The sequence below is a fragment of the Portunus trituberculatus genome, chromosome 50 (genome assembly GCF_017591435.1).
Source record: "Portunus trituberculatus isolate SZX2019 chromosome 50, ASM1759143v1, whole genome shotgun sequence".
NCBI lineage: Eukaryota > Metazoa > Arthropoda > Malacostraca > Decapoda > Portunidae > Portunus > Portunus trituberculatus.
The window spans coordinates 19,463,373-19,478,674 of NC_059304.1; the positions used below are offsets into that span (position 1 = coordinate 19,463,373).

The 15,302-nt window shown below is 39.9% G+C and overlaps 1 protein-coding gene and 1 long non-coding RNA gene across 4 annotated transcripts in view; one reads left to right on the forward strand and one right to left on the reverse strand.

Moving 5' to 3' along the window:
• Window positions 1-184: 184 nt before the first annotated feature.
• The window catches only part of LOC123499542 (anionic trypsin-2-like), an 18,386-nt gene continuing 3,268 nt past the window's right edge, over window positions 185-15,302 (reverse strand). Inside the window, exons 3-7 of one of the 2 annotated variants that reach the window (XM_045247644.1) lie at window positions 14,547-14,709; window positions 12,424-12,635; window positions 2,407-2,609; window positions 1,854-1,935; window positions 185-1,289 (exon numbers count right to left, since the gene is read on the reverse strand). In XM_045247644.1, coding sequence (XP_045103579.1) covers window positions 1,132-1,289; window positions 1,854-1,935; window positions 2,407-2,609; window positions 12,424-12,635; window positions 14,547-14,709 — 818 coding nt within the window. In that variant the 3' untranslated portion in view covers window positions 185-1,131. The remainder of the gene's footprint in view (window positions 1,290-1,853; window positions 1,936-2,406; window positions 2,610-12,423; window positions 12,636-14,546; window positions 14,710-15,302) is intronic. The other variant, XM_045247645.1, reaches the window with a different exon arrangement.
• LOC123499543 overlaps window positions 10,348-15,302 on the forward strand; it is a 32,354-nt gene continuing 27,399 nt past the window's right edge. For both annotated transcript variants that reach the window (XR_006673026.1, XR_006673027.1), the window contains exon 1: window positions 10,348-10,555. This is a non-coding gene — a long non-coding RNA (uncharacterized LOC123499543). The remainder of the gene's footprint in view (window positions 10,556-15,302) is intronic.

Below are 15,302 nucleotides of genomic sequence, written 5' to 3' on the forward strand. Positions count from 1 at the left end.
AAGGCTTAGCACTTCACAGCTGAATAGTAAGTGTTTTGTGTTTTCATGAAGCATGTGTTCCGCTGCCTTCTCTTGAATGAGATGACACCAGTCATCATTAACACTCATTGCAGTCTTTTGTATTGTGAAAACCACGTCTTCACATTCATTCATAGATCAAAGGTCATTTCTAAACTTCATATTTTTCAAGAAGGATGTTTTGATTTGCCTGCATAAAGATTGTATGTTATGGCACAGCGAGGTATATGATTTGGTAGGACAGGAAAATACAAAAATTTATCTAATTCCATATGAATAGAAAATTTGCTAACCATTATAATGTGTATGTAGACATGTATAATTTTTATTGGAAGTGTGATATTGTTACTGTAATCACTATACAGTACATGTATGCTTAAATCAGTATTCTAGTTTAATGAAATTTGCTCGAGAAGCAGGAACACAGTGGTATTTAACATTGAGGTTATCCATGATCTATAGGCTCAGGTCATTGCCATGCTGACACCTCACACATCTCTTGTCTGCCTCTGATGCCTCACTCCCTCCAGCGGTATCCTTCAGAATGTCTCTCGCCTCCTCCAATCCAAACACTTGCTCCTTGCTTGTCCCCTTCACCTCTTTCATGTTTATATTTCTTTATTAAAAACTTCTGTCCTTCCAATTGGTCTTCCTTAGTAGGATTCACAAAATTTACTCGTATGTATACACTTGCTTTACAAGCTCTTCAATCTTCATCCTGCAGTGTGACCAGACTGCTTCCTTTCACTCATTTCATCATGTCTCACATCACACCATTCCAGCAAAAGCATGGCAGCAGATCAGCCTGGTAGTCACCACCACAGTAGCTGCAGACATCTTGGCATCCAAGACTTCCTACATTCATGAGTAAAAAGTCACCACTTTTCACTTTTCACTTAAGTTGTGTCACAACACTTCACTATCCAAAGTTGTGATGAAAAAGACTTGTAGACAACCAACTTCTATATTCACACTAAATTCCTTATTCTTTTATTCTCTCATGCTTCAACACAGCACTATAGTAGAGAATATCTATGTTTAGTATTTAAAAAAAACACCACAAACTTCTGGCTACAACTCTTCAAAGTACTGAGGTCCTAGTGAAGGCTTTTGTCATCCCCCCAGCAGGTGCCCCGACAGCTTTCCTCTCCTCCGGCCACAGTAGCAGCTGTCACGGGTGTGCTGGTGTATCCAGTCCAGGTACCGAGTCACCCGGGTGTAGACTCCTGGGTAGCCAGGCCTGCCACACCCTTGGCCCCACGACACCACACCTGCAGCAGCCACATGGAGGTGAGGTAAGGCAGGTGTGTAGTAGTGTGTGTGTGTTTGTGCATGTAGAGCAGGATTTGCTTTCATGTTATTCAGTTATATCTCATTTTCTTGAAGATGAGATATGAAGAAAGACACACTAATTACAAGATCTGTAAGAGATATGCTTTTTGACAGCAGTGAGTTTCATGTATTGAAACAGTTGTGCCTGCACCTCCACTACTTTCCTTAGGCTTCAGCTGAAGTGACAGATTTTCAAGTGTTTATAATACTAAATGTAGATTAACAAGAAAACATTATTTAGAACTCAACTAATGATCTTTGTTGCCTTTGAAAATGGTCATGGTAAGAGTGCAATGTTTCTGAAGAGAGTTCCCAGTGTTATTCATTACATGCTGATCACGGAGCCTAACGTAAAGCACCAAGGGCAACGTAAAGCACCAAGGGCTTCACCAAACTATCCCATACCAGCACAAATGACAAGCCAGTGAAGCAGCAGCAGCAGGTTCTTATCCACCACAGACAAAATGTTGCAGTTAGTGTTACAAGGGAAGGAGACAACTTACCTATCACATCCATCTTGCCATCAGAGCCCTCCCACAGCAGACCACCTCCACTGTCACCCTGCAATGATGCCACCGACACAGACTAAGTAGATAAATTAATACACTGTAATGAATCATTCAAGTAATGAAATAAGATTGATTCACATGTCCACCTCTTACATGACAGTAATGAACCAATGCAGTGTTTAGAAATGTAATGATGAATTTATTTAATGGTTTACTTGTCTACATCTCCTTACATGACTAACAAATCAGTAAAAATAAATAATGAGTTCAAGCTTGAAAAAAAAATAGACTTAAAAAGAATAAGGAGTTGATTCTCAATTAGAGTGGCAGATGAATGGAGTGTACTTAGTAATCAGGTAGTGAGCAATCCTGAGTCTGTAGGAAGCTTTAAAGATTAGACAAATTTATAAATGGTGATGAAAGGTGGATATTAGAAGCTACCTATGTGCCACACAGAAACTACAAATGCAGGGTTAGTGGCTTCCTGCAGCTTCCCTTTTGTTCTTATCCTCTTGTTTAAACTGTCTAAACATAACAAGAAACGTACGTGACAAGAATCTGTGCCGCCATTGATGTATCCAGCACAGAACATGTTGTCCGTGATCTCGTAGGGCTGGTAACGCAGTGCCTGGCACACAGCATTGGGGAAGATTGGCACCAGGGCCTCCTTCAGGGTGTCAGTGGGCTCCCCCTTCTCTGAGATCCGACCCCATCCTGTGGCAATGCCCAGTTCTCCCACATAGTCTGTGTCTGTTGCATGGGAGCAGGCTGTCAGGAATGCTACACGGCAGGAGGGTGCGGGTACAAGACAGATAGACAGACAGACAGACAGACAGACAGATTAGCCCCTTCAGTACTGGGATGCATTTTTACTTCCAGTTTTAAGTGTGATTAGACAATTTTATTTACATTAGGAAGGGTCTATGGAGGTCAGATGATTAATGACCACAGTCTTCACTATTTTAATCCCCACAAAAGTTTCTAAAGTTGTATAAAATCACCAAAATGTAAATAGAATGAATATGAAAATATGTTGTGATACTGAAGAGGTTGATAGATATGAGGCTGTCAGAAGGGAAATAACTATGCACACTCCAGGCCATACTTTTAAAAGTCTCTAATTCAAAGTTTTTAAGGGTACTTGTTAACCCCTTCAATACTGGGGCACATTTCTACCTTGAGATTTGTGTATTATTAAACCTTTATTTTGACATGAGGAAGGGTCTATGGAGGTCAGAAGATTAATGGCCACAGTCTTCACTATTTTAACCCCCCCCCACATAAGTTTCTGAAGCTGTAAAAAATCACGAAATAAGCACAATGAATATGGAAACAGCATGGTACTTTAGGGATTAAGGCTCTAGAGACACCTTAACAATATTTCTACTATACTGAAAGAAGGAACACTTGTGAGAACCTGCCTGATCATTTCTTGTGGCCTTTGAAAATAGTGGTGGAGAGAGAGCAAAAGGCTTCTTAATATTGGCCTCAGAAGAGTGTCAAAAATTAGGAAATTAAAAGCAGACCAATGGGAAGGGAAGGCTGAAGAGGGTGTGGAGACAGTGTGTGGAGGGAGACATGGGGAAGTGTGACTATCAGAGAAGAGTTTACCTATGCCAACAAATAGAGCAAGAGAGATTTATCAGCCATCCAGTGCTTGCAAAATAAGAGCAGTAAAAAGTATAGTGGTGATATTGATGAGGTGTGTGTGTGAGGCTGGTTTGGAGATTATTATTATTATTATTATTATTATAGTTGTTTTCGTTGTTTTTATTATTATTATTATTATTATTATTATTATTACTTATCATTTTTATTATTATTATTTTTATTGTATTATTATTATTATTATTATTATTATCATTATTATTATTATTGTATTATTATTATTATCATTATTTGCTGATCTTTTTATTATTATTATTATTATTATTATTATTATTATTATTATTATTATTGTTAGTTATTATAATTATTGTTATTATAATTATTATTTCTAGTAGTAGTACTAGTAGCAGCAACATTCTTTTCTATTATTATTATTATTATTATTATTATTATTATTATTATCATCATCATGATCATCATCATCATCATCATTATTGTTATTAGATAGTCCATTTTGCAAGTATTAGGAGTAAATGGTTAGATTTGGTTATATCTACAGAGACAGTGAAGGTTATTGACGTAGCGTTAGAAAATATAAGTAGTATTTGACACACACACACACACACACACACACACACACACACACACACACACACACACACACACTTCTCTGCTCTGTCTGTCTCTAAAAGTGCCACACATCACACTCAGGGGGCGTGATCTCCTCCCCTTCACCATGCATTGCGAAGATTAAGCTCTTCAAAGTGTCACGGGTCTTGCATTACTTGATCTTGCGAGTGCTAGAAAGTGTTACAAAAGTCATGAGGGTTGCGACTTTTTATGAGAGAAATTTACGTGTGTGTGTGTGTGTGTGTGTGTGTGTGTGTGTGTGTGTGTGCGCGCGCTTCTTTTTCTTCCTATCGTATTTCTTTTATAATTCACGTGTTTGTTTTTCTACGTATTTTTCCCTTATTTATATTGCTGATTCTCTCTCTCTCTCTCTCTCTCTCTCTCTCTCTCTCTCTCTCTCTCTCTCTCACACACACACACACACACACACACACACACTTCCTGCCTCATCCGTCCTCGCTTATTCATTCACTCATTCTATTTTGTGTTATCGTCTCAAGTCTTGTCTTTTCATTCATTCCGTGTTTCCTTCTCTTTTCTTTACGTCTGCCTATTCCCCTATTCCCACTCACAACACGCATTTCCCATCCTCCCACACCATTATCTCCCACACTCCTCCTCCTTCCTGTCTTCCTTTCCCTCCCTCTTTCTCTGGATATCTAGCCTCGTACTCTCAAACACTTTTATGCTTCCCCTCCACTATTTCGAAAGGCTTTATTTAAGTTTGCACGAGTTTTTTAAGGTATTTTTACGGTTCTAGAGGCATAGTGACGAGGTTTCTACTTTATTAATTGGAGAAAGACTTGAAAACCCTGCTAGTCATTTATGTAGCCTTGGAAAACAGTCGTGGAGAAAGGGAATAGCGTTTTTTAAGGTGTTTTTGTGGTTCTTGAGGCAGAGTGACAAGATTTTAGTATTATTAACTAGAGAAACAGTCTTGAAAATCGCGCTAGTCATCTCAGTGGCCTTGGAAAACAGTCGTGGTGAGAAAGCAAAGCGTACTTCTTTTCGTCCCTTCCTTTATCCACCTCCCCAGACGCCTTCCTCTCCACTTTCGCTCCCTTGCTAAATCTCCACATTCACGTCCTATTCTCTATCCATCTCATATCCTCCTTCCTTCTTCATTCCTACACACGCTATCATCTTCCCAATCATTCCCTTTATCAGGAAAACTCTATGAGAGAAGATAAAGAAAATGGTGAACCTTACCTAACATGATATAATAAATGCGTAAAAAGAAAGAAAAATGTGAGATATTTTTGGCAGCATTGATGTGTTGGTCTTCAGAAAAAATATTGTGCTTAACCCTTTCAGTACCATGACGCGTTTCCATATTCCTTCTGCTTACTGTTTGATGATTTTTATACACCTTCAGAAACTTATGTGGGGATTTTAATAGTGCAGGCTGTGGCCATTAATCTTCTGACCTCCATACACCTTTCCTATTATAAAAAAAAAAAAATTGTCTAATCGTACACAAATCTCAAGGTAAAAATGTGTCCCAGTACTGAAGGGGTTAAAATAGCGAAGACTGTGGACATTAATCTTATAACCTCCATAGACCCTTCCTAATGTCAAAAAAAAAGGTCTAATTGTACATAAATTTCAAGGTAAAAATGTACGTGTCCCAGTACAGAACGGGTTAAAATAGTGAAGACTGTGGCTATTAATCTTCTTACATCCATAGACTCTTCCTAATGTTCCCCACACACACAAAAAAAAAGGTCTGATCGTACACAAATCTCACGGTAAAAATGTGTCCCAGTACTGAAGGGGTTAAAATAGTGAAGACTGTGGCTATTAATCTTCTGACCTCCATAGACCCTTCGTAATGTCAAAAAAAAAAAAAAAAAATGGTCTGAACGTACACAAATCTCATGGTATAAAATATGTCCCAGTATTAAATGGGTTAAATATATGCCAGTAGTCCGCCTCTCCATATTTCTTCCTTTTCTCCGTCTCGCTCTCTTTAATGCCTCGTCACTCACCCTCTTTACCTCCCTGACTCCCTCCCTCCAAGCCCCGGAAGCGACGCACCCTCACCCACACTCACCCTCACTCACCCTCACCGCTACACAGAAACACTCACGGACTCAATGATCGCCAGCAGGAATTTCACTCGCACCCCACACACTCATGTCTCGTTGTGGCCACTCCCGTTTTCTCTGGCACTGACGCAGCTGGGGAGGGACTATATCATTAACTTGCTTATGTGTGTATGTGTGTCGAGAAGGGTTCCATCTCTCTCTCTCTCTCTCTCTCTCTCTCTCTCTCTCTCTCTCTCTCTCTCTCTCTCTCTCTCTCTCTCTCTTTGTGTGCGTGTATCCATTATTTTTTCCGTATCTTCGTCATAATATTTCCTTTCTTCCTTGCCATCGTTATTTTTTTCATATTTCTTACTCAATTACTCTCTCTCTCTCTCTCTCTCTCTCTCTCTCTCTCTCTCTCTCTCTCTCTCTCTCTCTCTCTCTCTGTATTTTTTTTTCCTTCGTGTGTTTTCTGTCGAGTGTTCCTGCGAGTGAGTGAATGATGAAGTTATTGGAGAAAGTTGCGTACACCAGCCAAGCCTTTTGTGTTGTGTTATGTTTGACTGTGAAGGGGAATTAGTCTAGATATGTCTCTCTATCTACTATACTCTCATTCCTTACTTCTTTATCCTCTTTTCCTCTTTTTATTTTTTATTTTCTTTACTCATTTCTCCTTATTTATTTTTTTTATTTTATTCTTCGATCAGATATTTCAAAGTTTCCAGTTGTTCTTTTTTTTCTCTATTTGTATACTTTTTCTGTGTTAATTCTTTATTCCCTTATCTCCTCCCCTTCCCTTTTTTTTTTTTTTTATCTTTATCCATCCTTTCTTCATATCTCCTCTCTGACATACTTCCCAGCTTCTATTTATTTATTTTTTTCCTCTTCTGGTCCAAGTACATTTCTTTACACATTCCATATTCATTTATTTTCTTTTTTTCTTCATTCATCCTCCTTCCTATTCATCTCTTATTGTATTCTCTCCGATATATTCTCCTTTCTCTCTCTCTCTCTCTCTCTCTCTCTCTCTCTCTCTCTCTCTCTCTCTCTCTCTTTCTCTCTCAACAATTATATGATAGGGAACTCAGTTTGGTGCAAAAGTTGAGTGTTTTTCTTGTGGTTCTGTGTGTGTGTGTGTGTGTGTGTGTGTAGGAGGTCATTTCTGCGTCAGGTGGCATAATTCAGGTAATGGGCCGTGAGTCTTAATTGCAGTGTGTGTGTGTGTGTGTGTGTGTGTGTGTGTGTGTTTATAAATTTAGCAGGTGCATGAGAAGAGTGTGTGGTCGTGGTGGTGATGCATGGTGTGTTTTTAAGTGAAGGTAGACGGTGGCAATGCAGCGGTAACAGTGCAAACCAGCGTGTGTGCTGCGTGCGGGACTGAGGTTACGTTTTGATATTGTCGTTGCTCGTTGCTGGGAATTTAGTCGGTAATGGCGCTTAACAGGAAACAACAAAGTGGCAGTAAAGGAGAGAGAGAGAGAGAGGAAAAAAGAAAACGGAAAGAGCTCATCTATATAGCATTCACATATTTCTACTGACTGACGCCTTAACCAATTTTTTTTACCATGATTTTTTGTCATAGTTATAGACGATTTGATTTGCATTAGGAAGGGTCTATAGAGATCAAAAGATTAATGGCCATGCAGGGTCTTTACTTACTATTTCAACAACCTACATAAGTTTCCGAAGCTGTATCAAATCGCTAAATAGTAGCCAGAATGAATATGGAAATGTGTCATGGTAGTGAAGAGGTTAACAGGAAACACCAGCGTGGGAGTAGAGAGAGAGAGAGAGAGAGAGAGAGAGAGAGGGGGATGGGTGAGAGGAGGAAAGAAAACGGAAACGACTCATTTGTTAACATACATACATTTTTACACTATAGGGAGTGACACCTTAAGTAATGGAGTCTTTCTGATGTAATCTAGCTCTTTGTTCTGTCTATGCTGAAATGTTTATAAGAATACATACGTCAGTCGTGGTTCCCGTCGCTTCTTACATGAAAATCCATCAATCACTAAATAAGAACAGATAAAACAAACTCAAGAAAACCTAATAAATGAATAAATAAGAAAACACACACACACACACACACACACACACACACACACACACACACACACACACACTGTACAAGGGATCAGGGTAGTGAAAAGGATCACCGCACCGTTTTCAGCAGCAGTATAACAGCAGCACCTTCTCTCATTTGGGTCAGTGGGTCGCCGCCCCCTCTTTCCCTTGGGTATTGCCGCCAGTGACTTTTTTTTTTTCAATGCAAGAGGGAAACTAGCCAAGAACAAGAAAAAAAAAGGCCCACTTAAACTGCAAGTTCCCTAATAGAATTGGTAAAGAGTTAGCCGAAAGACAGGGACAAATGTCTTGAAACCTCCCTCTTAAAAGAAGTCAATTCATAGGAAGACGGAAATACAGCTACAGAAGCAGGCAGGGAGTTCCAGAGTTTACCAGAGAAAAATATGAATGATTGAGAGTACTGGTTAACTCTTGTATTAGAGAGTTGGACAGAATAGGGATGTGAGGAAGAAGAAAGCCTTGTGCAGCGAGACCGTAGGAGGAGGCGAGGCATTGAGGGGAGGCGGGGGTTGCCTTCTGAAACATCCGTAACAGAATGACTTAATTTGCTCCCTTACTATGACCCTTTCTTTTAAACACTTCCGCACAGCACCTTCACTATTTTCAAGGGGCTCTAATTGAAGTAACACGGGTTTATAATTATAAGGCTGTTTCTGTAATCCTATAGTGACATGTTAACAAGTTTTCTGCATTATCAACACCAAAATTACTCTACAACTCGGCTGATCGTCTCTATGGTGTTTGAAAATGGACGTGGTAAGAGAGGGAAGCGATTCTGAATATGGCGCTGTATCTCACTTACCAATCTTAACCTCCACCGGCCCTTCTTCGTCCTTCATTCATTCTCACCACACTTCCTCCTTTAACTTGTTCTAGTCAGGTGAAAAATATTGCGGTTTTATTTACTTATCTTTTTTTTTTTTTTTTCGTAGTTTTAGTGAGGTAACAATGAGTCAGTGGCTTTGAAGGGACAGAACACACATGAAAACCCAACTAATCATCTCTGTGGTCTGTAAAATCTTTAGCTTGTTCTAGTCAGGTGGGAAATATTACGGTTTTCTTTTTTTTTTTTCGTAGTTTTAGTGAGGTAACAATGAGTCAGTGGCATTGAAGAGATAGAACACACATGAACAACGCACTCTAGAATAGAAAAAAGTTGAAAAAAAATAAATAAATAGATAAATAAATAAAATAGAAAAAAATTGACCTTTATTGTTTTTCTCTCGTCTCACCAGAAGGAATTTCAAAGCGTTTATTTGTACTAACGATATCGACGCCTTGTCAAACTATCGCTAGAAGGATTAGAATACTTCCCTTACAGTTTGTTCAAAAGCAGTGAAAGGATCTTGATATGTTTTATAAGAATACACCATTTCATTGCTGGTTCCCATACTTTACCGTCATTTACATATACGATGATCTGAAAAAAATAGTAATAATGAATAAATAAAAAATAGATAAATAAATAAATGACGGCAACTATTAATTCTTGCGTTTCGTGTCACCTTCTCTTTGTCAATGCTATCGAAGACATCGCATCGACAGAAAGCTTCACTGTTTCGCTTAAAAGCTTGAGATACATAAATTCTGAGCTTCACGTGCATTTCATTACCGTCAGTGAGCGTGGTGTAAAATACTCTCACACCAAGTCGCTCAGTAAAGCACCGTGCAGTGCATTAGCGGTGAGAATAATGTGTTGACCTGAAGACCCATATTCAGGTTTGGCTCACCAACCTCACAGTCGTCGAGCGCTTTGAAGCAGGTCGTTTTTTTATGGAGCATGCAATTTTCAGGACTGCTTTTAAATGCAAACATGCACTTTTTTGACACTCACATTAATCAAACTAAGGAATCTTAATATAAACCCAGGAATCAACAAACAATCAAATAACTTCTGTATAAATGCGCATCTCGTACGTCATTTGCTTCCCACAGCGCAGCCACAGCCAGCCAGCCACTTGAGCCACCAGTCACCTCACCCACTGTCCTGGTGGGAATATAAGACTCGCGTTGTTTAGCGGCGTGCATTCAGAAACATTTTTTTTTCCCCGTCACCTCGTCCTCTTCCACGTGCCACAGAGATAACTTGCCTGGCTCTCAAAAATCTTCGTAAATCTTTAGAATAGGACCTCCTCTCTAATCCGTGCAATAATAACACAAAACGCTGGAGACTTGGAAGTGGTCAGGATCCGGACTGAAGGATTTCAGAAAGTGGTCCTGCGTTGAATAGTCAAGTTTTGAAAGTGTGGCGGCTGTCCAGCGTGTCCGGTATGTGGGAGACGTCCTTTGGTGACGATGTGGGAGCTGAGTGGGCGTCCTCGAGGTAGCCGAGAGAGTAAGCAGGTGAGTGGGACAGTGGAAATGGTGGCGGTGGCGGCGGCGGTGACGGCCATGGTGGTGGTGGGAAGAAGGTTGTGGTTGATCACTCCCGACAAATGGCGAATGGTGGCAAGTTTTTTTTTTTTTTTTTTTTTTTTTTTCTTACTGGATTATTTGTCAGTTTGTTGACTCTTACGTGATTACTATTATTTTATATATATATTTTTTTTCCCCTGTGTGTGAGTGGAGTGTGTTGCAGGTAATAGGCACAGCACAGGTGACACAGCTAACGCCGGTAAGGGGCGTAACGGTGAGCCTGCAATTCGCTCCTCGCTTTCGTACTTACCGCCGCCGTAACTCCTGCCTGATGACGCTAAAAATACACACTTTTCACCGGAAAATTGCCGGGGTTGCTTAAATTCTGGGTCCGCGCTTCCAAACACCCAAGAATTTTACTTAAAACATAGGTACTTTTGAACGTGCGCCTGTGGGATTGTCTTTTTTTTATAGTTTCTGATGGAATCGATTGTAGGTTTTTAAGGCTATTTCTGCTCAAACCCCTTCAGTACTAGGACACATTTTTACTTTGAGATTTGTGTACGATTAGACCATTTATTGACATACGGAAAGATCTATGGAGGTCAGAAGATTAATGGCCAAAGTCTTCACTATTTTAATCCTTATAAGTTCCTGCAGCTGTATAAAATCACTAAATAGTAACCAGAGTGAATATGGAAACGCGTCATGGTACATATTGAAGGGGTTGAAGATGGATAAAGTGTTATTATTTTCTTTTAACGAGTTTTCACCCTTTGACTGCCAATTGGTACGCGCTTCACTAATTACCAGTCACGCTGATTTTTGAACTGGGAAGAAATAGCAAAATATATTCTTGTTCATCTCTACCTTCCTTGTATATGCTTCTAAAGACCACACATTGCTTACCGCGCTGCTATACTCTACTCTCTACTGTAAAGTGGTTCCTGGATTTAAAACACATTGTTTTCTGTTGATCAACGCACGGTTTTCCTCTAGATCTGATAACCACGCATTCCCTGCATGGAACACCACTCAAACCGAAACCCAAGAGCCACTTTAGAGTAGACACACTATTGTTGTTTCGTGTTGATGGTAGTTGTCATTCTTTGCCAGGGTTTTAGTTGCCTCTCATGAGTATATTATAAAGTGAGGTGAAAATTTGTGGATATCGGTTATAAAGTGACCCTTGGATGTGGCTGGTACATAATTGGTTTAGTATGTTATAAAATTTACCTCTTTAGTACCATGACACGTTTTCAAATTTATTCTGCTTACTATTTCGTGATTTTATGCAGCTTCAGAAACTTATGTGGGGGTATGAAATAGTGAAGACTGGCCATTAATCTTCTGACTTCCATAGACCCTTCCTATATAATTATCAGTGTGTGTGTGTGTGTGTGTGTGTCAAAGCGAAGTGAAGCGTCAGAAAGGGAAAACGAAAGGTGATTGTACAAAAGAAACACTTAAGAACGGATGGATATATAGGAGGTTGGCGACTCATGGTAGGGGTGGCGGTGGTAGTGTGGGGAGAGGAGGAGGAGGAGGAGGAGGAGGAAGACTAGTGATGAAGGGAGAGAAATATTGTTGTGTGATGTATTCCTGGAGTGCGTATATTCCTTAAATCTGAAAGAAATTATGCTAAACAGGGTTCTCCATTGTTCTCTCTCTCTCTCTCTCTCTCTCTCTCTCTCTCTCTCTCTCTCTCTCTCTCTCTCTCTCTCTCTCTCTCTCTCTTAAAAAAAAAAAAAAATCCTTGTGTGTGTGTGTGTGTGTGTGTGTGTGTGTGTGTGTGTGTGTGTGTGTGTGCGTGTTTGTTTGTACTTTAGGTTAGGTTAGATTAGGTTAGTACTTACCAGGCAGCGGGAGGCAGGCGGGACGCGAGAACCACATGTGTGTTTTGACTTTATGGCTAAGCTTGAGGAGGCCGATGTCGTTGTTGTAGGTTGTCTTGTTGAAGTCTGGGTGGAAGATGGAGTAGACCGGCTCGTATTCCTCGCTGCGGGTCTCGATCGGGAAGCTCCGGATGTGTTCCCCGACCGTCACGCGCAGGTTGTGAATGCTGACCCTGCGCAGACACCACAGAGAGAGAGAGAGAGAGAGAGAGAGAGAGAGAGAGAGAGAGAGAGAGAGAGAGAGGTTAATTCAGAGCAGTGACGAGATATAAATGTCCTGGGGCGCATTTTTACCTTGAGATTCGTGTACGATTAGACCATTTTATTGACATCAGGAAGGATCTATGGAAGTCAGAGGATTAATGGCCACAGTCTTCACTAATCTAATCCCCCCACATAAGTTTCTGAAGCTGTATAAAATCACCAAATAGTAAGCAGAGTGAATATGGAACTCGTTAGGGTACTGAAGTCGGTAATTCTGTACAGAGGCGAAAATTAAGAGACATTATGCACGGACGAGAAGCAGGGCGTAGACAAGAGAAATTGGAAGATAATTCTGAGCGATGACAAGAGAAAGTGATTAATTCTACGTAGGGACAAAAGAGAGAAGAGGGATTAGTCATTAGTGTAGTGTGTGTGTGTGTGTGTGTGTGTGTGTGTGTGTGTGTGTGTGTGTGTATGGTCAGTGACAGAGTGAAGTCTTTATTACAGTCGTCAAAATGTTGGGTTGGCTTTGAGTAATTGAAGGTGTGTCTGTCTTACGCTCGCCAGCCCCGCGCCAACCGCCAGAACATTGCTGTGGCTTAGAAAACGTCTTAGAATGTTCTTCTAAAACGTCCGGGGGGGATAGGGGGGAGGGAGGAGCCTCATCAGTAGTGGTGAACCCACGTACTGGTCACTGCCTTGCTATTATTATTGTTATTATCATTATTATTACTATTATTATTATTATTGTTATTATTATTATTATTATTATTATTATTATTATTATTATTATTATTATTATTATTATCATTATCATCATTATTATTATCATTATTATTATTATTATTATTATTATTATTATTATTATTATTATTATTATTATTATTATTATCACTTATTGTCGTTTATGTTGCAGTCACATTATTGTTATTCCATGTTACTTGTTAATCTCAATCTATCAACAATTTTTTAAGTGAAGTTTTAAAGATAATAATTAGATTTTGAGTAATATGATCCTGAAAGACAAGAGAGAATGTAAAAAAAAAAAAAATGGAATAAAAAAGATAGTTGTAATGCAGATTATCGCTTTAGAACTGTGTTGGCTCAGAGAGAGAGAGAGAGAGAGAGAGAGAGAGAGAGAGAGAGAGAGAGAACCCTATTACTTAATCTGCAGTATCGTCTTCTCTCACACGGAATGGACTAGTGGTGGCAAAACAGACTTAGCAGACGCATAGGTGTCGTAGGACCTATTCTGACACACTGCTCGCTGCACCTCGACCACTTTAAAAGGCGTTTGTTGAAGCTAGACTGATTTTTTGGGTGTCTGTACGTTTGTAGTGAAAGATTATCAATATTTATAGATTATACACAGGAGAAGCACTCTTGAGAACCCGATTGATCAGCTCTGTGGCCTTAGAAAATAGTAGTATTGAGGGAGCAAAACTTTTCTAATGGTAACTTAGATGGATTTCTAAGGATGTTTTTAATCCCTCCAGTACCATGACGCGTTTCCATATTCATTCTGCTTACTATTTGATGATTTCATACAGCTTCAGAAACTCATGTAGAGTATTAAAATAGTGAAGACTGGCCATTAATCTTCTGACCTTCATAGATCTTTCCTAATGTCAATAAAATGGCCTAATCGTATACAAAAATCTCAAGGTAAATATGTATCCCAGTACTAAAGTTAAGGTCCCAGTGACAAATTAACCTCACTTTTCTACCAAACGAACATGATAAACACTTGCGAGAACATTGCTAATAATCTCTGTGGGCATTCAAAATAGTCGTGGTGAGAGCAAAATATTTCAGAATACTGGCCCTGCTATTAATCACCTGGCATTGACTCCCTTGCATGCTGGCACTCAGTCACTCACCCTCTGATGCAGTGCGCGGCGGTCAGCACGTAGCGGTCGCTGATCAGAGTGCCGCCGCAGTAGAAGTGGCCCTTGTACAGCAGCGCCACCTGCCACGGGTACTCGTTGAACTCTGCGAAGTTGCCGCCCACGACCTTAGCACGGCGGTTGGGCAGACCACACGCTGTAAGGGCAACGCCGCCACCACCGCCACCACAACCACCACGCCTTGTTAGTTGTATGGTAATTGTTGGATCTCTCTCACGTGGTATTGAGTGTTTATAGTATATACAGGCAGGGTTGGCTTTAGTTGTGTACAGTTGCCCCAAGTGTTCATGTCCAGAAGTTCAGTGACATTAATATTGAGTAGAATTGTATGGAAGGACATTTACTGAACTGCCGTGCTCATATATCAAGAACTTTTAAGAAATATGAGACGAAACTGACGCTGTGATAGGTGAAGATAACTGGCAGATGTTTGTTTTGTTATGCTATCTCTTGATCTTCTTTATCTAATTAATTTATTGATTGATTTTCTAGAATAAGACAATTTCTTAGGCCAACTGCACTATCAGAAAAATACTTGCAGAAAGGAGAGAAGGGACATTAACAAATCATGACAAAGTATAGTATAGAATATTGTTTTACATCATGGCACAGAACACAACGTATATACATGACATGGAGAGTGCTTCGGTATTTACAAGTGTTACGTGTGTGTACAGTCTGTTGTTGTCCGTGATTGCGGCTTGTTTGTCTGTTTGAGTGTACGTATGT